The 22,468-nt window shown below is 38.1% G+C and overlaps 2 protein-coding genes across 5 annotated transcripts in view; one reads left to right on the forward strand and one right to left on the reverse strand.

The window, feature by feature from the left end:
* Positions 1–22,468, reverse strand: part of ATP8B (ATPase phospholipid transporting 8B) — a 123,667-nt gene that overhangs the window by 97,647 nt on the left and 3,552 nt on the right. The window lies entirely within an intron of this gene.
* LOC109504479 (uncharacterized) lies at positions 412–15,867 on the forward strand. Of its 4 annotated transcripts, XM_019844494.2 has the most exons (6): positions 412–657; positions 5,358–5,496; positions 5,577–5,751; positions 6,509–6,605; positions 15,407–15,545; positions 15,622–15,867. In XM_019844494.2, the coding sequence occupies exons 3-6, from the start codon at positions 5,734–5,736 to the stop codon at positions 15,668–15,670; spliced, it is 303 nt and encodes a 100-aa protein (XP_019700053.1). In that variant the 5' UTR covers positions 412–657; positions 5,358–5,496; positions 5,577–5,733; the 3' UTR covers positions 15,671–15,867. The 4 variants fall into 4 exon arrangements, 3 of the variants coding, with proteins under 3 accessions (XP_019700053.1, XP_019700054.1, XP_019700056.1); XR_003113447.1 differs by lacking the exons at positions 5,358–5,496; positions 5,577–5,751 and having other exon boundaries at positions 413–711; positions 15,444–15,545; XM_019844495.2 differs by lacking the exons at positions 5,358–5,496; positions 5,577–5,751 and having other exon boundaries at positions 414–711.

The raw sequence follows: 22,468 nt of genomic DNA on the forward strand, positions 1-22,468 counted from the left end.
GAAGTCCGCGGGCGCATTCGAATACGCCGCGGCTGAAAAATAACGCGCGCGCGCAAATGCGTACGGCACATTGTGCGGAACGGTTGATGAAACTAGTAACACGCCATACGCACATAGGCATAGATGGGTATCTATTGTGCGGGCGTATAATGATGGTGTAGCGGCATGCCTCTAGCCCTCGCACGCATTCATAATACATCGCGACCTTGCAAAGCGACACCGCCTCGCCCTGATACCTTAAGCGAGATAATATAGCAGTCCCTAGCCGCTTGTAACAAAAAGCACCGAGCGGAGACGCACAGCGAGCGGACGCGGCGCGATTCGCCGTTCGAGCGTGAATTCGCGCGAGCGAGTGACGCCTCAACTCGCTGCTAACGGCGACGAAAGTGACGGCTCGTCGGCGCCTAATTGCACGATTTATAGACGCGAATCGATCGTCGCCCGGAGCGGCGACGGCGACACGCGAAGTTCGTAATATAGTTCGCGACGCGAACTGGCGCGGGCGCGTCGCGAGACTCCAGCCGGCGAACGAACGAACGAACAGCTCGCGCAACGCGCCGCGCCGTTAGACGACCGTAACAATTCTCGCGGAGTCGAGTGATATTATTCTTCTTCTTTCTGTTCTAAATAGCCTTCATCACACACGGAGCGCTAAAAGTAAGGAAAATCAACAACGAAGAGTCAGCTTCAAATGAGCTGAACTATCAAATGGTTCGTCACAATTTTCTTCGTGGCTACAACTCTCTTTTATAGTAATATATAGGATGTTTTAAAAAAAGATTCAGGACTTTAAGAGCAAGTGATACTCGGAAATGAAGAAAAAAGTCCTAATAAACATGGGTCGAAAAATTAATATTGCCAGAATTATGAACATTAATTTATTATTATTTTATTATTATTATTTTAATTAAAGCAAGTGACTTCCAGTGTTCTTGTATTGTATCTGATGTAATTTGTCTATGTCATTTATCAGTGAAAAAAATATGTTTTAAAGGAATCCCCGTAGAAAAATCTCTTCTCTCTTACTCAGAACAGTAAACATTCAATTTTCTTCCTATTTATACACACGTTTTACCAAGCAATTGCTTGCCATGTATCCTTGTAGACGGCAAACAGTTGCGGAGAGCTATCGGAAAGTTTTCACAGTACGGCAACAATGACATTATATTACTCTAATCAAGAAATGGCAGAAATGCATTTTATGTATGGCCGTACAGTAAAAGCGAATAAGTCATTTGCTTTAATTAAAATAAATAATTGTTCATAATTTCGACAATACCAATTTTCCGATCCATGTCCATTAGAATCCTTTTCTTCCATTTTGCAAGCACCATCTGCGCTTAAAGTCCTAATGCTTTTTTTTAAACATTGTATATTATAAAATAGAGATAACAGAGAGTTCAGAATAGAGAGATTCAGAATATATATAGGATAAACTCGGATATGATGGCCATACATAAAAAAGGTGGCCATATTTCTCCAACAATTGCTACATAGTGCGTTTTTGCAGTCATTCTTAAAGATAATTAATACTTACAGTAATTTATATATGCATACATTATTCGAAAGAATAACATTATAATATTATAAATATCATGTTTTTACTTTCGACTGGCTGCAAAGATAAGCAGTCGTGGCCAACGTTAGGCACATAATGGAAACATGCCAATCGTAATGTGTGATATATAATTTTTATTTCTGTCTTCGCTTTTCTTTTATTTTTTATTATGGCCATCTTTCCGTCACAGTTTGGGTAAGTTGGCCAACAATCGACGTATATTAGCATCAATATTGCAGGCGGAGAACTATTAATATTCCACATAGTCGGTAATTATCGATAATTTATAATGTTCCCATCGATAGCTACCGATAAGTACTGATAGTGCCATTGATAGTTTTGCGCCCCCCTGTATATTATAAAATATATATTCAATATTACAAGGTAAAATTCAATATATTCAATATTATAATATAAAATAATATATAGGGTGTCCTATTTTAACTTTCGCATTAAAAAATCTCGAAAACTATGAAAGATATTAAAAAAAACTAAAACACGTTTTTCATGATTTCGAAGGGGAAAGAGAATGGCATTATCAGTTTTTTATTTGGAAGGCATTTTCAAGGTCAGTTGAGGGTCAACTTAATTTTTTAAAATAGAAAGCCTAATTTTTTATTATATCTTCTTTTTCTACCAATTAATTTTAACAACTTTTGTCTGAAATATTTTTTTATTTGCCTAATATTTTTTGAAATATTTAAGGAAAACTTGGTAACTTTTTCAACATTTAACTTACGATATCTCGCTAACTGTTCGTCGAAAGAAAAAATAGTATTAGACTTTCTTGCTTTATTTAGTCTCAAGAATATATTACTATAATAGTGCTCTAACTTTTGTTAATTTAATAATTTCGAAATTTCCAATAATCGATAAGTTAACAAAAGTTAGGGCACTGTTATAGTAATATATTCTTGATAGTAAATAAAGTAAAAGAGTCTAATACTATTTTTTCTTTCGACGAATAGTTAACGAGATATCGTAAGTTAAATGTTGAAAAAGTTATCAAGTTTTCCTTAAATGTGTCAAAAAATATTAGGCAAATAAAAAAATATTTCAAACAAAAGTTGTTAAAATTAATTGGTAGAAAAAGAAGATATAATAAAAAATTAGGCTTTCTGTTTTAAAAAATTAAGTTGACCCTCAACTGACCTTGAAAATGCCTTCCAAATAAAAAACTGATAATGCCATTCTCTTTCCCCTTCGAAATCATGAAAAACGTGTTTTAGCTTTTTTTAATATCTTTCATAGTTTTCGAGATTTTTTAATGAAAGTGTGAAAGTTAAAATGGGACACCCTGTATAATATAGTATATACAGGGTGGAGGGTTATAAGTTTACAACCCGAAGTGTGAAGGTAGATTGGGTTAAAACAAACATAAAAGTCCCATACCGTTTTGCGAGATTCGCAATAATTATCGAGTTATTAATGACAGAAATCTGACGAATGGGCGCGCGCTGAGATGAATGATTGGAGCAGCGTTGCAGCTACTCAGGCCACAACGCGGCCCACTCGACCAAGCAACTGTTGGCGGCGTGCGACGAGACGTAGGTCCGGCGAGATAAAACAACGAATAGCATTGTCTTTCCTCTCGCCGCACACCGGCAACAGTTACTGGGTCAACTGGGCCGCGTTGCGGCCTAAGCAGCTGCAACGCTTCTCCAATCATCTATGCCGGCGCGTTCCCACTCCTCAGATTTCTGTCATTAATAACTCGATAATTATTGCGAATCTCGCAAAACGGTATGAGACTTTTATATTTGTCTTAACCCAATCTACCTTCACACTTCGGGTTGTAAACTTATAACCCCCCACCCTGTATAAGTTATATATTCAACATTATATGTTATATCATTATATATTATATATCCAATATTATAAAGTAAAATATGTGAAATTACAAATTTTTTGATTGTCTTGCAAAAGTATATCTTTAACATAAAATATATATTTACATGAAATATTATTATTAGTAATAATTAGGAGTAATTATATTAACATAAAATATATATGATCAACTATCCCATAATGGCGCTGTGGCCATCTTTTTCTCAGAAACTAGGTAAGATGGCTGATGCTTACGTTTCGATATTTGGATAATATAAAATTTCTATTAAATATTTTCTCTTTAACTTCAACAGTATTACATACTTTAAGCTTCAGTGAAGCAACATACTAAGCGCTAATAAAAAGTAATAAAAATAAAAGAATATTTCTTTCTTACATTTTAATGTCAATGTGTATATTTGCTGCTTTTGAGAAATATCAATTTTGATTATCATTACCGGGATATTTGTCTTGATTATTGTTAGTATATTTATTACTGCGTAGTTATTTTTATATTTATTTTTCGGAGTAATCGATTTAAGTCGGAGCAATTTTTACTTCAATCCGCAGTACAAAGCTGCTTTTAATCCTGACCCAACGATTCATGCCAATTTGCACACCTCGTATTTCGTGAGACAAGAAGAAATTTAATAAATGAAAATAAAGAGAAACATGAGACTTATCAGATGCGTAATCAGAAGGTCTCAGATTTCCGTTCGTGACTCTGCCCAATAAAGATTGCCTGACAATACTGGAATATCGGCTTCTAGAAAGCGGCTACTTTCGGATCTATCCAGGACAACCCCCCTATGATGACCAAAAGGGTAGGGCCGGAGATAGGAAGGGCGCGGCAGCCAATGATAGATATTGTCCCATTTAGCTAGGCTCACGTTTATCCGAGCTAAACGTGACCTGAGCTGCATTTTTATTCTTTCCCTTTTTCATCACTGGCGCGAGACAATAGAAAATTGGCATCGAAATGATAAGATAATTGCCGCGAGGACGCAAGCTGGATTCTCTCTTGCAGAACTGATAACGCGATTTTTCGGAAAATCGGTCAACTCCAACGATATGGGAAATACGTTACTCCGAAAATTAAGAAAAGAAACGTCTCGGTCGACGGCGGCAATTCATAGTGTGAAAAATATTCCACGAGAAAAACCGCGTAACCTGCTATCTCTCCTCGCTTTGCTATCCTCCGAATAAACATTTCGTGATTTCACGAGTTGGGATGTCGCCGCGTCCCGAAAGGTCACGGTCGAACAATGCGAGCGAAATCGTAAATTTCGCCGTAAAGCCCTAATGCGTAGTAATGTATGTAAGACCCGCGATGTGTGTCCGATCGAAATCACGATTTACTACTGCACGTAGCGAGCTGCTTTGTGTCGGTCACACGCGATATTTTAGCACGCTGACGCAAATTAGGAGAAGCGCTCTGTGTGCATTCCTCTTTCGCTCTCCTCCCCCGCCCCTCTTATGCTGTGTAAAATTTCGCCGCGTCGCCTCGATATTACCCACACGATAAAAATGAAACGGCGTGGGGAGAGGGGGGAAGAGTCGGTTTCTTACGTCGTGACACTCAGTGACACACGAGAAATATCACCCTCTCGTCATTACGAGATCTTTCTTTCGAGATAACGCGTAGAGAGCTCCTTTGCAGGTGGGTCGTTTATTTAGGACAAGCGGAATACATTTTAAGAGTGACTGGCTATTACTAATTTCACTGTTATTAAAGGGATTCGCCGAGACGAGATCCGGGAGACGTATATGCCGCTATTAATTTAGTCACAAACCCGCGGAGGCTAAAAATGGGATTCCATTAATGTAATCATTCAATATCCTCTTCCTCTTTCTCGTCCCAATCCCTCTCTCTCTCTCTCTCTCTCTCTCTCTCTCTCTCTCTCTCTCTCTCTCTCTCTCTCTCTCTCTCTCTCTCTCTCGCAAATATCATCGGAATATTAATTTCGTCAAGGGTACAAGTTTCATTCTTCACACGGGTAAACGCGTAAGAGCATACATAAGCGGAAGGGGAAAACACTTGCGCCAGGTTGGAAAATCGCGTATCATTGGCAGCGTCATTCAACTTCTTCAAACGAATCTCTTCGACCGCGGTAACTGAGATTTTGTTTCTCTTTATATGTACGATATAGTTCCACGCCTTCTGTGACAATAGCTGAACACTCTGTTGCAGAAACTATATTTCCGAGATGAAAAATTTAGTCCCTTCAGTCGAGAGCAGTTGCTAACGCGAATGGTTCTTCGGTTTGCGAAACAGAATTTTCTGGTACTGCAATCGAACCTCATAATAACAGGAAATTTCCAGTTGCCGCTGCAGAATATTTTTCCGCATGCGCGAGTCGCACGAGGTTAATGATTTTGCTACTTCCCGAGTAGAAAAATTAATAGGGCTCTATTAAGAGCCTGATTATTTTTCCCTAACATTAATCGGGTCTTAATAGAGGATAAAAGGCAATATCAACAAGATCTTATAAGGCTTATAAGGCAATATCAACAAGATCTTAAAAGGCAATATTAATAGGGCCTTATAAGGAAATATTTTTGATTGCTTGAATAAAAATATTCACTCTTCTCATTCTAAAAAATTTAAGCTACAATTTCTTTATTTCTTTATAACTTTGTTAGTACACAACAAGAATTTTTTATTTAAGAAATATAGCATACTTTACAATAAAATATAGCATTTTTTACACATAAAAAAAATTCTGCTACTGTTTTTATTAAAATTTGCTGCATTTCAAAATGAAGGCAATACTAGAAAAATCTTTGGAAGAAACTAATGAATATGGCAACTAATAAAACTAATAAAATTTATTTTTAATTGCGATATAATAGAAAAATCTTTGAAAAACCAGATAGAGCGTATTTACTAAAAGAATACTAAACTATGATAATTTTATTATACGCTTCAAATCTATTAATTTTCTATAACAAAACTTGATTTTGTATATCTAAAGCATCCTCTTAAAGAATCTTTCTAAGGCCCACATCAGATTTCTCTATCAAAGCCTTATTTCGTAAAATCTAAGATATCCCTAAAAGATCCATCTCGAAGTCTGATGTGATAATAATAAGATATCCCTCATTAAGACATCCTACTTTCAGCCCTATCGAGGTCTTATGCTTGATGAGGATGGCTCCAACAATTTTTTGCTCGGGTTGCGCGCATCCTCTTTCGAACAGACAGGATTGCGCGACGGAGGTAAGAAGAGGCAGTGCTACGCGAGCCGCGTGGGTGCGAACACATTTAACGTACTTTGCCGCGCGTGAAAAACACCTGAAATTTAGCGGCCAAGAGCGGACTGTTTGCTCCGCGCGCATCGGTCGGGCGCGTCACATGTTTGCACGCATATGGACTTGGCGAGCACGCGTTGTTCGTGGAAAATGAGCGGGAAAGGATTAAACGTGATTAGAATTTATACTGCGACTAGATATCTCGCGAGCGAGGCGTTTCAACGCGGTTCGCTGTACAATTACTTAACTCGCCGGCGACGTAACTAGCCGTTAAGCTCCGAGATGACCGATACGACGATCCGATTTCAATGCTCGAAATGACGTTGCACATTCTCTCTCTTTCTCTGTCTCTCCTCCTCGAACGTAGAATCGTTCGTGATATCTATGAGAATCCGACGAAGAGGCGCGTCGGGCCGTAATCTGATAAGATAAATGGGACGATAAGAGCTTCATACATTAACAAAATAGAAAAGTACAACTTGCCGAGTGCTCTTGCTCGACCGTTTCGCGCTGCGAATATATGGAGAAAACTGCATGCTGGCAAGAGTTTCTGACAAAGCGAGGAAAAGAGACACACACTGCGTGAAAAAAATGGGAACGGAGAGCGACGCGCGTTCCACGTTCTCATTGCGATTATTCACGTGTGCGTTTAACCGTTGTGACTCCAAAGTCGGTCGCGTATTTAACAGATGGTTCTGTGATCCTAGGAGTACACTCGACAGGTGGTCAATTGACAGAACGAGACTTACGCGAGACTTACGCGACGAAATTGTGTCACTATTTATTACCGAGTTCCGAACGGCTCTCTCTCTCTCTCTCTCTCTCTCTCTCTCTCTCTCTCTCTCTCTCTCTCTCTCTCTTTCTCTTTCATACATACACATAATCGTTACGCGATTAATTGTCAGATTTTTCAAACATACGTCGCGCGATGTTTCCTCGATCAAATCAATTACTCGATAAAAATGTCCAATGAAGTAACAACTCAAAGACCTTATCGAGAGGTCATGTGCGTGTTCTATATTTCTCACAGACAACGTGGAATATATGGATGTACCTCCCTCCGGTATAACGCCGATATCTTATCGTTATCGAATAAACGAGCGACTTGCTGCTTCGTCTCACTGAGAAAATATTTTTCGTCGAAACACTAGTTATGTCCGCGGCACCTACATTTTGGTAATTATGCAGAGATAGGGACCACCTCCCGATTTCAATGACATTGAGATATGTTATCAAGGTGATTAGCCTGAATAATGTTATGAAGGTTTCAGCCCGCGCTCACTGTCTATTACAAAGTTATTAATGAAAAAACTTTTTTAAATTAAATATAATTTTTCGACATAATGTACATTATAATATAGTAAATAGTATATACAGGGTGTCCGAGATCTTTTGGAAATGAAAACGGTGAAGATTAATCAGATCAAACTGAGAAGAGAAGTACCATTTTGCAAAAATCACAATAGTTATTAAGGATTGAAAATGGCTATATCTGGAGACTCTTTTAATTGGTAACTTGAAAATTTGCATACTTATTTGCAAAATGATAAAGGACTTTTTTGTTCAGAATGACCTAACCTACAATTATATGACGGTTATTGTGTCTAGTAATAGATATAAATGAACTGAACCCTAAACCTGTCTATATTTCTAATAACTATATAATATTTCTTCATATAAAGCATATGTTAAACTATACGAAGAAATATTATATAGTCACTAAAAGCAGAGGTTGTGTAAGATTGGATTAGTTTTAGACTGGAAAAGGGGCACTGGGGGAAGGGCGAAACTTCTGCCTCGACCATACTCTTCTCTAGAGTACCAATCTAAAATCACAAGAAATATCAACAAAATAGAAAGAAGGTAAACAGAAATTAATGTTTTATTCAACAAACTGACTGTAACAAGCATAGTATTTATACACGGTATTAAAAAATTACATATTATTCACTATAGTTCTTTTATTAATAACTTTGTTATAAATAATGAGCGCGGACTTTACAACAAAAACCTTTACAACACTACTCAGGGTAATGACCTTGATAACATATCTCAATATCATTAAAATCGAGAGGTGATCCCTATCTCTGCATAATTACCTCTATTTTTAAACAGCAAAGAAAGAATTGCAATTACCGGCATGTGCAAATCTACAGTGTTTTAGAAGAAAAAGTTCAAGACTTTAAGGACAGATAGTATTCACAAAATAGAGAAAAAAAGTCCTAATACATTTGGCCCAAAAAATCGATATTGTCGGAATTATAAACAATTATTTATTTTAAGTAAACCAAGTAACGTACTCCCTTCTGATGCACGGCCATACGTGGAATGCATGGCTGCCATTTCTTAATTAAAATAATAGAATTAGAATAATAGAATGTTATTTGAATGAGAGATGTTATTTTTACCGTACTGTGAAAACATTGTGGCAGCTCTCTGCATCTGTTCACCGTTCACGAGAATACGCGACACGCGATGGAAATCTCCATAGGCGTACTTTTTTTTTTAAGAAATGCAAGTTGTGTTTGAAGAAGAGATTATTAGCGCTATTGCGTCATTTATCCTTGTTTTACATCTAATGAACGATAAAGATAGATAACACAATAGCGCGTTTTCCAAATGCAGCCAGAATAACTGTATGCTTATTGGATATCAAGCATCGCATTATCGTGCTAATCTGCTAGAAACTTAAGTTTGAAATATATAAAGTAACTATTAAATTAATTACTAGTTATCAAACAAGTGCGACTAAGTTAAGTTACAGTTATAGATGAAAAAAACGGAACAAAGTTAAGTTATAGTTACCAAAAAAAAAAATAACTGTAATTGTAACTTCATTCAAGTACAAAATGAGTTATTTCCGAATCCTGATATACAAAGTATTTAATAAAGAGGGTTCAGAATTTTAAGGACAAATAATATCCACAAACTAGAGGAAAAAAGTCCTGATAGACATGAATTGAAAAGTTAATATTGTCGAAGTTATAAACAATTATTTATTTTAATTAAAGCAAGCGACTTACTCGCTTTCTGGTGCACAGCAATATGCGAAATGCACTTCCGCCATTTCTTGATCAGAGTAATGCCATGTCATTCTTGCCGTACTGTAAAAACTTTGTGATATCCTTTAGCAGCTAGCAGCTGTCCTCGCTGTTCACGAGGATACGTCACAAACAATTGCTTGATGAAGCGTGTGTACAAATGAGAAGAAAATGGATGTTTGTTTACATTCCAAGCAAAAGCGAAGAGACTTTTCTTAAGGATTCCTTTAAAATATATTTTCTTCACCGATAAATGACATAGACAAATTACATCAGGGAATACAAAAATGCCGGAAGCGAGTAAGTCACTTACTTTAATTAAAATTAATAATTGTTCACTAATTTATCGGCCCATGTTTATTAGAATTTTTTTCTTCCATTTTGTGAATATTATCTGCCCTTAAAGTCCTGAACCATTTTGTGATCACCCTGTATTAGGAATAGCCATGCAAAATCGCGGTTAAAAAACGCGGTGAACAACTGCGCGAGCCTTTCGAGTTATTTTGCATACGCAAAGGAAAAGGAAAACTTTTTTCATTTCTCCTGCCGATATGAAAGTCGTTTTCACGTCAACCGAAGAATTCGTGGAACATTGAGAGAAAACAATGACAACCTGTGTCCAGTTGGCCAATGTCTTTACGTAATCGCTCTTTCGTCTCGATGTCATATGCGATCATTGGGCAGTGACGGTAGCCGTTCATTCGAGTAACCGCGCGCGCAGAAAGTGGCCGGCCGCGAGAGAGATTACACAATCGGCTATCAGTATTCGTCGGTGGTTTATCGCGAGCCGGCCGGCAGGCCGGCCGCGCTAATTGATTCTACGGGACTAATGATGCCAAGCGCGTTTCTGCAAACTGAACGCCGCCGTTGAGTGCGCGTGCACTCGACAAGTCCGCGCCAGACCTTTGAAGTCGCCAGACTACACTCGCGGCTTATCGCTCATATCTACAGGGTGTTTCAGAAATAGGCGGCCAAGTTTTAAGAGCATACTCTGTGAATGATGAAAAGAGGTCATACAGAGCAGGGGCGCCGACTTAAGAAAAATATTGGGGGGGCAAGAAGTCATAACCTCTTTTTTAGTCCTTACATCACCAGGGGGAGGGGTGAAAGTATTTAGAAGGATGTAGGTTATATAGGATGTTAAAAGTTAACTTATAAATTAGGACATTTTGAATTAAAAGAAAATGTTACACCGTCCTTCTTTCTCTCACTCAACCTTGTACGCATTGCTGGGAAATTGAGCCTGCGCATTGACAAGCAGTAACAGCTCAACTCTGAATAGAGTAATATTTTTTCATTTGTATTATTTGTGGTTGTTAAATAACCAGTAAAGAGGGTAAAATTATTGATGGGGCACCGCCCCTCCAATAAAATTATTGGGAGGGCCAAAAGTGCTCTACCCCCCCCCCCCCCTAAGTCAGCGCCTATGTATATGGATCCGGAAACGCTTCTTTTCCAAGTTATAAATACTTTTTATTTACAGTTTTTGGTGAGAACATTTCGTTAAAAAAAATTGTTGGAAATGATTTCCTTCCGCATCAATGCACGCGTCGCATCGACGTCTCATGGATTGTCGAAAACGTTAAAAAATTCTCGGAGTATTTCATATTTTGTTACACAGGGAGCGGCGAATACGATTTCGGAATAACTAACTTCGGAGTAGTAATAGAAATCTCATAAACGAAAGTCTTGAGATATTGCCATAAATAAAACCCAATGGATTCAAATAGGGAGGTCGTGCAAGCCAAGCAATGGATCCTTCTCTGCTAATCCATCTATTGATGTAATTATTATTCAGAAACTCTCAAACAATGCGACTAAAATGTACTGGACATGTGCTTGATAAAAAACTTGTTGATAACTTGGAAGAGAAGTGTTTCTGGACTCACATATGTTTTTGAAACACCCTGTATATTATCAGACGGACATACGTCAGAGATATATAAACAAGTGACTGGCATTGTGTGTAGTCACTTCTTAATGCATAGCGGTTGACATCGCCCAATATTTTAATAGCGCATGCACACATTCTGCGCAGGTTGCAATTAAAGTAAAAAATAAGGAAAGTGATTCCTGATTCGGAAATGTCAAGGTCACGATAGTCACGCTGAGTTCTACGAACGAATTGTTCGAGCTAGTGGCCAGCACTAAGATTAACGGCAAAAATGACTGATTCAAAAAAACGGAGGGGGAGGGAGAAAAGCGTAGCGGGAGGGGGATGCCTTAAACGGCACGCGAGCGTCGCACTTTGCGTTGCCGGCGCCTCAACAACCTACGATTGTTCTCGCAGCAGATTATATTCCGACTCTCATTATCATAAATGAAGCGTTTATCGATGCACGTGCGACGCGATTTAATGAAGCACCGTCGTCGTATCGCGGACGCGACGTCGTAACAGACGACAGCGAGATTTCTTTTCTCACGAAAGAACCATCGAGGCTTGAAGTTCCTTTTTCCTGCCAGCCAAAGTAACGAATCAATTTCCGACGCGCGAGCACGCGGCACGACGACGACGACGACGACGGCGATGACGTGCGATATCGTTCGCGACTTTCGATCCGAAACAGGTGCGACGCGCTATTTCTCGTCGAAATAATTCCGATACTCCCATTGTATGTTTACGCCACCGGAGAGCCCGAGGTATATCAAAATAAAAATCGACACGATAAGGTGACTAAAATTGCCAAGGCGACGATAACAACTTAGAGAGCTATGCATAGGCATGTTATATAAAGTCGTCATCATTTGAAATTCTATTATTATTTCCAGGAGAACACGAAAGAGCAACCATGAAAATCTTTCTTCAAATTACGAAGAATCGCTCCGCTCAGAAATTCAACTCTCGAAAAACGGAGACGGTGAAACTTCATCTATCATTGATTTCTAATGAACTTCAACGAGCTTTCAATTTGCAAATTAATGAATAAGATGTTTAATATTAATTAAGGCATTTAATATTACTAAATTTGAGATATTTAATATTATTTTTAAGGTACCTAATATCAGGATTGGGAAAACAACGAGTGCAACTCGTTACTTATAACGTAGTTATAGTTACAGTTATATAGCACAATTGTTGTAAAAAAATAACCGAAAAATAAGTAAAAACGATTCGTTACTTTCTAAATAATTATAACTCTAATAGTTATTTCTGAAGGTCAGTAACTGTAACTGTAACTGTAACTAGTTACTTTTTCAGTGAAAAAACTGTAACTAGATATTTTTACAGAGTAACTTTCCTAACGCTATCTAATATTATTAAAGTTATTTGATATTATTCAATATTACTAGCTGGAAACTTGCACGCGACCATTCCCTCATTGTTTTCGCTAAATAGAAACTCGATATTAATTATTTACAGGAAATTTGTAAATATTTACGAGAGCAATTAATTATTAAAAATTAGCATTTAATTACTAAAATGATAATACTGATAATAATTATTAGATAACAATTGATAATAACTGTTAATAATAATATTAGTTATTAAAAATTAGTAATTAATTAAGAGTAACTGAGACACTTACATCAACACTCCGAGTGACTCGCTGGATCCAGGACGCTCTGTACAATTGGCGATTACATAAAAGAGCGCGACAATGCGGAATCGCGGCCATCGCGCGAGCTGAGTCGGTTAAAAGTTCATGACATTGGAAATTGGAACGTAGAATGCGACTGCCGCGGTCGCATCGACGCGCGGCCGCCGCAAGTTATGGACAGCTCACGTTAGACTTGGTCCTTACATCGGTATCGCTATACGCAAAACGGTGTTGTATACGCATCCTGTCTCTACGTAACCTCGCTTTACAATCACACGTGCTTGGCTGGCGGTGCCGCTCGTAAAAAGCGCAGCTATAGGCGATGAAAAAAACGTGACTACTGTCATTCGTCGGGAACGGCCGGACATAGATGATTCGCGCGAAAGCGGACACGTATGGTCGCGTGTTGGCCCCCTTCAGCAACTATCACCGATCGACCCGAGTTTTCGCCCGAGTCGAAGCACAGGAATAGCATACGAGAGAAGAAAATCTGACACCGGCTCGTTCAGCAGGCGCGACTCGCAATCAAGCGTTCCGCGAAAAAGGAATGTTTCCGCTTCGTGACGTACTGCAGTTACTGTAGAACTTTCAGGCGTGTCCTTGAAGATGCGCGAGGCGACGCGCGTATTCCCGCGAAATTATTCCTACGCTTGACATAACATAGCACGCACCGTGTCGGCTGAGAGTATCCTGCACGTCTTCGACTGACGATTGCTACGTGTACGAAAGGATCAACCGGATCCACCGCGCGTGCGTACAAATCGAACGAAATGAAAATTCCGGCCGACACGTAAGGGAGAAAAATACGTTCTTCTCGTCGAACGGTGACGACGCTGTCTGTTTCTCTCCTCGTCTGAAATTACCAACGATCGTGCTCTCTGCTCCTAATGTCCCGGCAGAAGCGATCAGTGCGAATTTGAGGCTCGCGCGCTAACGATCCTGAAGTTTCATGATCCTTTCTTTAGGAAGCAATTAAAAACACTTGCTCGACTATGTACGATATTCCCACATGAAAAATGAGGCGGGGGTCAGTACTTAGCGAACAGATGAAAAATTCATCGCCAGTCGAGTTCTCTAGTAGAGACTTTTGTGTGTTCCGCCGACCTTTTAATGATGGTCAAGGCCAATAGTAGACACGAGAAAGTGATTGAGTTCCTACGTCATTGCGAACAATTGCTCGCTCGCTGCGGTTTCGTCGTTTCTTTTACACGAATGGGAACACTCGTAGGAGTCAAATTCTACGACAATAATCGAAAAAGCACTGTCACACGAAACATTCGGCTGTTACCACCGCGGAAAAAAAAATGAAAAATACAACAGAAACGTTCGAACAACACGAGAGAACATGCCGATAACTTGACGTCAATTGTAGGAAACAAGATCATCGTCGAAATAGCGCGATAAAAAGAAATCGCTTCTTGTGAAAATAAAATTCGGTTGCAACGGATAAGTGAAATTATTGTTATTATCACATGTTTTGTAGCATCATTCAAAATTCAAAAAGTATCTTCGAATGATCGGCGAACAAGCAACCAGCAGCACACCCACCGAGACTCGAGCGCACATATATTTGACAAATTTGTAAATCAATTTCCACGACGGATATAAATCAAATATATCGCGGTTTCATTCCTCGGTAACGTAAACAGCCTGACGCGCGTTTTATGCTCGTTACGTTGTAAATCGCAATCGCAGCCTTCAGATCGCTGATAAGTATGCGAGAAAAAAACGTTCAATTATGCGGTGCTGTCGTCTCGTGCGTAAGCAATACGATATCGATATCGGATAATCTCGATTTACCACTTTTAAACGTCACGTCACACGGCGATTTACAAAAGCAGCTGGGAGGGGGGAGGGAAGGGGGGAGTCCCTCTGGTGCCATTACAGCTGCTCTAAATGAGAAGCCGCGTTGTCGCATTTGGAATTCACAAGTGTTCGTATAATGAAACGAACGACGCGAGAGAGATGATTGACACGAAAAATTAAGCTTCGGCAATGAAAGAGAGAGAGAAAGAGAGACGCAAATAGATTCTCGAGAGAGCAATTTTCGCTCGTGGCAGCACAATTTCGCACAAAACCGTCGGGAACCGACGCCTTTATTGTTATCAAGAGCGTTAACGACCGCCAGAGCTGTATCTAGCGAGCGTATAACGAGACAATTAAGAGCTAATAACGCGTATTATTATCAGAAACGCATGATTTCGTCGTCGACGGGTCTGTTGACAGGCCGTGCGAAAGCGAGCGGCGATGCCTTGCGAATTGCAGCTCTAGCATGGAAATGCGTTCATTATTCACGAACGCCAGGATGGAGGAATCGATGTGTATGAAGTAAGTTCGCCCACACTCGAGCGCGCGATAACCGCGAGAACGCATATTTTAACCGACCGCATGTGCTCTTTTTCAGCGAGGGCGAGCGACAATCGAAGATATCGCAGCTGTTTAACCCTCAATAAGCCTTATTTGCTGAGGTAATCCTTGGACGACGTGTACATCGGCGAGCGATAAGGCCATTGAGATCGTCGAGCAACGAGTGGTCGTGCATGAGCATTACGTCTGCATAAGAAATAATCTTCCTACTGCACTCTACATGTATACGTAAAAATTTTGTCATTTATATAAATGCTGCTTCCAGCATGCTTCGTTATTATATATAATAAAAAAAAACGTAGTAAAATGTATAGAATATAAAATTTTATATTCAACATTTATAATTTATATCTAATATATATATTTTTATCTAGCATTTTTCAGCAATCTCTTAAAAATTTTGAAGTAATTTAATTTCTTTAAAATAAAAAATTTCAAATATAATTTTTTTAAAATTTTAATTTCCTTAAAAGCTTTTTTAAATTTAGAAAATAAAACTTTAAATAATGTAATTTCTTTTTAAAACTTTAAAATTTTCTATAGGTATAGGTAGATGTACATATTTCATTATTTAATTTACAGTGATTTACGATATATTATACCCCAAATTTATATCCACATCTAATATTTTTATTTTTAATAACACTTGTCAGTAATCTCTTTAAAATTTCAAAATGTAATTTCTTTAAAATTTAAAACTTAAAAAATTTTCTATACATATATTTTTTTACGTAATTTACTATATTTACTATATTTTTTAACGTACATATTGTATTTTTTACGTATACTATAATTTTTACGTAATTTATTTATGATATCATATATTATACCCAAAATTTATATCTGCATCTAACATTTATATTTTTATCTAATATTTCTCAGTAATTTTTTTCAAAATTTTAAAGTGCAATTTCTTTAAAATTTAAAACTTTAAAATTGTCTTAAAAACTTGAAGTAAGTTATTGAGATATTAGATAAAAATATATAAATGTTAGATCTAGGTATAAATCTCGGATATAATATATCGTAATCAATATAAATTACATAAAGAATTATATACACATATATAAAACATAACGTAAAAGTTTGGGGTGGTAGAGTAACCGGCGCGCACACGTTCCCAGGATATATCGAGCGTTAAACAGATCGACGACTGTTTGCGAGCGCGCCAGTCGCGATTTCATTCCTCGCTTCGTCACTTATCACTATTTGCACCACGATTATTCACCTGACGACAAAGGAGTGCCTTGTCATCGGCAAAGAGAGAGACAAGTTCGTACAAGGAGACGCTTCGCGAGGAAAAATATGCAGCGCGACGACATTTTCTGCTGCTCTCGCGCGAGCGTGAGCGACAATCGCGCAAAATTTGTATAATCACGTGATGTATCCCTCGACTTAGCAAAAATACGCACGTGACACGCCGGCGAAGAGTCCGAGGTCAAACCGAAACGGACAGACGGCCGGCTGGTCGCTCGGTATCTCGTCGGCGAAAGGATCTCTCCTCGAAACGGATCGAGGACACTTTCGGATTTCGGAATAACGAGAAGCGCGCGCAAACGAGAGAGAGAGAGAGAGAGAAAACTATTGGAAAAACAGAAATGCCATCCCACATTCTTGTGCACTTTGCGCAAGAGCTGCTAAAAATGTCGCATCAGAAATATTCGTGGACGCATATATTCGCCTCTGCATAACAGTTTGTATCTCGACGTATGTTATCGTTGAAGAGAAGATCAATAAGGGCGTTTTTCTGTCCCCATTTCCAAGAAACAATTTTTTTTTGTATCGTACAGTCATTAGGAACGTCAAATATAATAATCAGGTGAGGAAAAGCTCGATTTATAATGTTAACAATTAATTATTAATCTAGGTCCTTATGATATCTAAGCGCTTTTCACGATTAATAAGTGGACTAGTAAAATATTTTCACGCTCATTATATACTTCTCTGCCATCATGTTAACGTTATTTTAAATTGCAAAATATATTGGCCCTAAGATGAAACTGATAAATACAGCTTATAGTGAAGAAATTGATTTTTATTACTCCTGACATGTAGGTGTCAATAACAAGTAGATGATCACTATTGGTAGCTTAAAGCCTCCACAACGCATTAAGGTTCATAGAATCAAGATCAAGGTTCGTAGAATCATTGTTGATCATTAAAAATTTTAATTTTCTTTCTTATTTTGCTTTTTATTTTTGTTTCTTTTGAACTTTTTGTTTTTGTCTTTTTTGGGGTATATTAAACATTGCAATCGTAACTGTTAAGCGTTTTTTGATGATGATCGCTTAGTATTCAACGATTTTTCCTCATCATCCGGTAAGACAAGTAATGGGCGCCATCTCTCATCTGTATTATTTCCAAAATCTCTGGATGGTCTAAATTGACGTTAATATGATGGCACAGAAATATTAAGCGTTCCGATTAGTTTTGAGGGCTTAATATAGATGGCTATAGCTACAAATCTACTAGAGGTACTTTGAAAGTTGATACGCCATTTTAAAGGACATTTCTACAAATAATTGGACATATGGAATATACATTCATGAACATAACCACACTTTTTATGCGATGGAAGCATAATAAAGAGCATTTTCGACATTTACTGCTTTATTGTTTTGATGCGGAGAAAACGGCTGCTAAAGCCCACCGATTCATCTCAAGAACTTATTCTGAAACTTATTCTTTTCTCTATCGGTTAAAACATGCGAGTACTGATATCGGCGTAGTGATTTCGATTTGAAGAACAAAGAACATTCAGATCAACCAAAAAAGTTTGAAGGCGCCGAATCGCAGGTATTATTGGATGAAAACTCAGCTCAAACGCTTCAAGAACTAGTTGAAGCATTAAATGTAAATGGTAAATCAACCGTTTCAGGTCGTTTACACGTAATGGGGAAGATTCAAAAAGAAGGCAAATGAGTTCCACATGCATTGTCTGAATTGACTATTCAAAATCGTTTAACCGTTTGCACTTCATTGCTTCTCGACACAAAAAAAAGCAGTTATCAAATTATAACTGGAGATGGAAAATGGATCTACTATGATAATCCTAAGCGTAAAAAGTCGTGGCCAACCATCGACATCGACTCGAAAACTCAACATCCACGAAAGTAAGATTTTATTGTGCATTTGGTGGAACATGAAAGACGTCGTGTTTTATGAATTGCTACAACCGAATCAAACAGTCACTGCTATGCGTTATCAACAACAATTAATCGATATGAATCATGCTTTAAACCAAAAACATCCAGTAATAGCTCGAAGAAAACGCAAAGTGATTTTGTTGCACGACAATGCTCGACAATGCACGTTGCACAAACAGTTAAGGATACATTATCAGCATTTGGCAATGGGAGATCCTACCACACGCCGCGTATTCACCAAACTGTGCTCCTTCCGATTACCACTTATTTCGATCTATGTAGCACAGTCTTGCTGACCAGCACTTTAAATCATATGAAGAAGTACAAAAATGGCTCGATAAGTGAATCGCTTCGAAGGACGAACATTTCTTTTATCGCGGAATTCACTTGTTGCCTGAAAATAGCTAGCGATGGAAAATATTTTGAATAGAACATAATTTAAAAGTCTCTCAAAAATAAACGTGTTTCTTTTGCAAAAAAATCCCTCAAAACTAACCGGAACACCTGATATAATGAGCGAAGATATTTTATTAGTCTGTTTATTAATCATAAAAAGTCATAAAGACTTGTACGCCGCAGCAATATATACTCAGGCTAATAATTAATTTTAGCTTTACGGATCGAGTTTTTTCCTCATCTAATGGTTATTTTTTTGACCTTATTGGCCTTCCTCGTTTCCCTCATCAATCGAAAGTTAGAACCTTCGTTGGAGCAAAGACTGCTATTGTGACGGCAGAAACCGCGAAGATGTCGGCGGCGGATGATGCAACAATTCCCGCGCGAGTTAATACTTCAATTTACACGCAATTCATGCGACGGTTCATGCGTCAATTTACGCGCAAGCGGGCGTAAGATTGATTTCTTCGAGGTTCTAATAAGAAAGACGCTCTTGGGAACAAATGTATTAATTGATATATGGCGTTACGCGCTCAATACTTGGAAGCAGGAGGTGCCAATAGCATCACTTGATCGGGCGCGTACGCGCGCGAATCCGCTGTTCGCGATTTATCAATTTGTTTGGGCTAAAGGGTGTCGGCGCGACATTTGCCTTTTGTGGCCCCTATCAATGGGGATCCTTAGCATTGGCTCGAGCATTAACTAGCTGGCAGACGAGCGCAACGAGGAGTCGCGATGTGTCAACTTACGTCATTCGAGAACGAACGAATAAACGAACGAACGGCAACAACAGCGCCGGCGGGAATGGCGCAACATGGAGGAGAACCGCAACGCGGTTGTTCCACGAAAGAATCAGAAAAGAATACTTTCTCCCCGCCCATTCCCCTCTTTCTCTCAATCGTATTATGAATTTTGGGAGAAAATGACGCGAGTATGCGATGCAAATATCGAAGTTTTGGCAAACGAAAATTGTCAAATTCATCTGACGCTTATACAGCCGCGATTAACGGACGAAATTTTATTCCGGGAATTTAGAGGATAAAATGAAACATTAATTGAAATTGGTGCTTCTGTTTCTAAGAGTTTCTCCAACAATCCTTTTTATTAAAGTTTTCTTTAATAAAAAAAAAAGTTGCGTGAATCATTCTCTCTCTCCCTCTCGCTCTCCCTCTCTCTCCCTCCCCCCTTTGCCGGCATTATTGAGAAAAAGTTTCGTTGAGCTAATAAAACATCAGTAACCGCAACAAATGGTTTGTTGTTAATGTGAAATAGCAAATGACTCTGTTGTCGTAACAAATGATTTGCTACTTATGATTTGTTGCTCTAACTAACTAACAATTTTATAATGGGAATAAATGATATCGTTATGTTAATCCAACAAATCATAAATTTTTTATTTGTTGGCAATACAGAATATGAGCAAAAGTTAGAAATTATATACAAGCAAATCAGTTGTATTATATAACTCTTCTTCACCAATAATAATATACTGCAAAATACGTAAAATACTTGAGGAAACGACACATGCAATGCTACACTAACTCGTATCATAATTACCAGATAATTCAAATATAAGTCCATTACATCTAATCAAACATTGGGAGAGAAGGGAGAGAAGAACAAAATACTTTTAAATCACTTTAAGAGATGCTTTTATCTATATGAAAATTCAGGATATGGACCATATAAAGAGTCATGTGCATGTATACAGGATGTCCAAGATCTTTTGGAAACGAAAAATTGTGAAACGAAAAAAAAATTAATCAGATTAAACTGAAAAAAATCACGTACCATTTTGCAAAAATTGCAATAGTTATTAATAATTAAAAATGACCACATCTAGAGGCTCTTTTAATTGATAGCTTGAAAATTTGCGTATTTAGTTGCAAAATGGCAAAGAATTTTTTTGTTCAGAATGACTGCAATTATATGACGGCTATTGTGTCTAGTGATAGATATGAGTATATTGAACTTTAAACCCTGAATCTTGAATCTGTTCAATTAAGAGAATTTCTAGATGTTTTCTAGATCATTTTCAATCATTAATAACTTAATAACTATTGCGACCTTTACAAAATGATATTTACTTGACTTTTCCTCTCAGTTTGATCTGATTAATCTTCACATTTTTCGTTCCCAGAAGATCCTGGACACTATATCCTGGACTATATATTACGCTATTACGATGTTGATATTCTTTTTATTAGAAGTTATATATCCAACAAACATATATCATTTGCGTCTCCAACAATGTATACTTGTTAAAATTACAAATGACGAGAAATGATTTGTTGCAGTAACTATTTGATTTGTTACATCCGTAATAATTATCAAACAACAAATGTTCATTTGTTGTGACAACAGAAGTCTTTTTCTCAGTCCTGGTGTTTTAATAATTTTCAAATCCGTCAAAAATTAGAGACACGCAAGTGTAGCGAACGCATAATCAGCAAAAAGAATGTAGAGAGGCACAGATATTGCAGCGATATTGCAGCGCTGCATTTATTATCTCTCTAATTAAGAAAAAAGATAAAGAGAGGGGGTAGATAGGTGCAAATTGCGCACCGTATCTACATAATGTTTCTCCACGTGGACGCGCATGTAAAACGCGCGCGAAAAATACAATGTTTTTTGCATTTCCTAGAGAGAAGCGTCGGAAGGACAGGCCGAGACGTGCTTTTCAACCGCGCAAAAATTCACAAACCACAAATAGTCTTAAGCACAATGCACATTGTTTCACGAGACATCTCTCTTTGCACGTGCGCGCACATGTCGTCTCTGCATCCAAGCCTCGAGTCCTCCATATTAAATCTCCTCGTTTCTTCTACCTCACTCTTACCTCTCGCTGCGTTCCGACTCTTTAACTCGCGCGGAAAGTGGTTAATGAAGCGAAAGCGCACGTGCGCGAAATTTGAGGTCAGCGTGTCTTGCGTCACACGGCGACTTTTCGCACGGCATGCACCTTGAAGTTCCCGTCGACCTCCGCCATTCCGCTACGCAAGTCCCCCTTCGATCGCGTGCGCGTGCGTATTTTTTGTTCGCCGCGAAAACATCCGTAATCGCTTGCAACCACGCAATTAGAATATATTCCAGTATCATTCCAGAATATATTTAACGCGCATATTTAACATGTATCAATATGTAATATTCGATTATATATTTGACTGATGATATACAGCGGGGTTGGGAAAGTTACTTTGTAAAAATATCCAGTTACAGTTAGTTTTTTCACTGGAAAGTAACTAGTTACAGTTACAAGTTATTGATCTTCAAAAATAACATGTTACAGTTATAATTATTTAGAAAGTAATGAGTCGTTACCTTTCAGTTATTCTTTTATAA

The sequence above is a fragment of the Harpegnathos saltator genome, unplaced genomic scaffold, assembly GCF_003227715.2.
Source record: "Harpegnathos saltator strain DR-91 unplaced genomic scaffold, Hsal_v8.6 scaffold462, whole genome shotgun sequence".
In the NCBI taxonomy this organism is placed as follows: domain Eukaryota; kingdom Metazoa; phylum Arthropoda; class Insecta; order Hymenoptera; family Formicidae; genus Harpegnathos; species Harpegnathos saltator.

Coding starts and splice junctions, on each gene's coding strand:
- LOC109504479 (XM_019844494.2), top strand. Junction 6,606..15,406: donor GACAGGATTGCGCGACGGAG/GTAAGAAGAGGC, acceptor TATTATTATCAG/AAACGCATGATTTCGTCGTC. Junction 15,546..15,621: donor GAGGAATCGATGTGTATGAA/GTAAGTTCGCCC, acceptor GCTCTTTTTCAG/CGAGGGCGAGCGACAATCGA.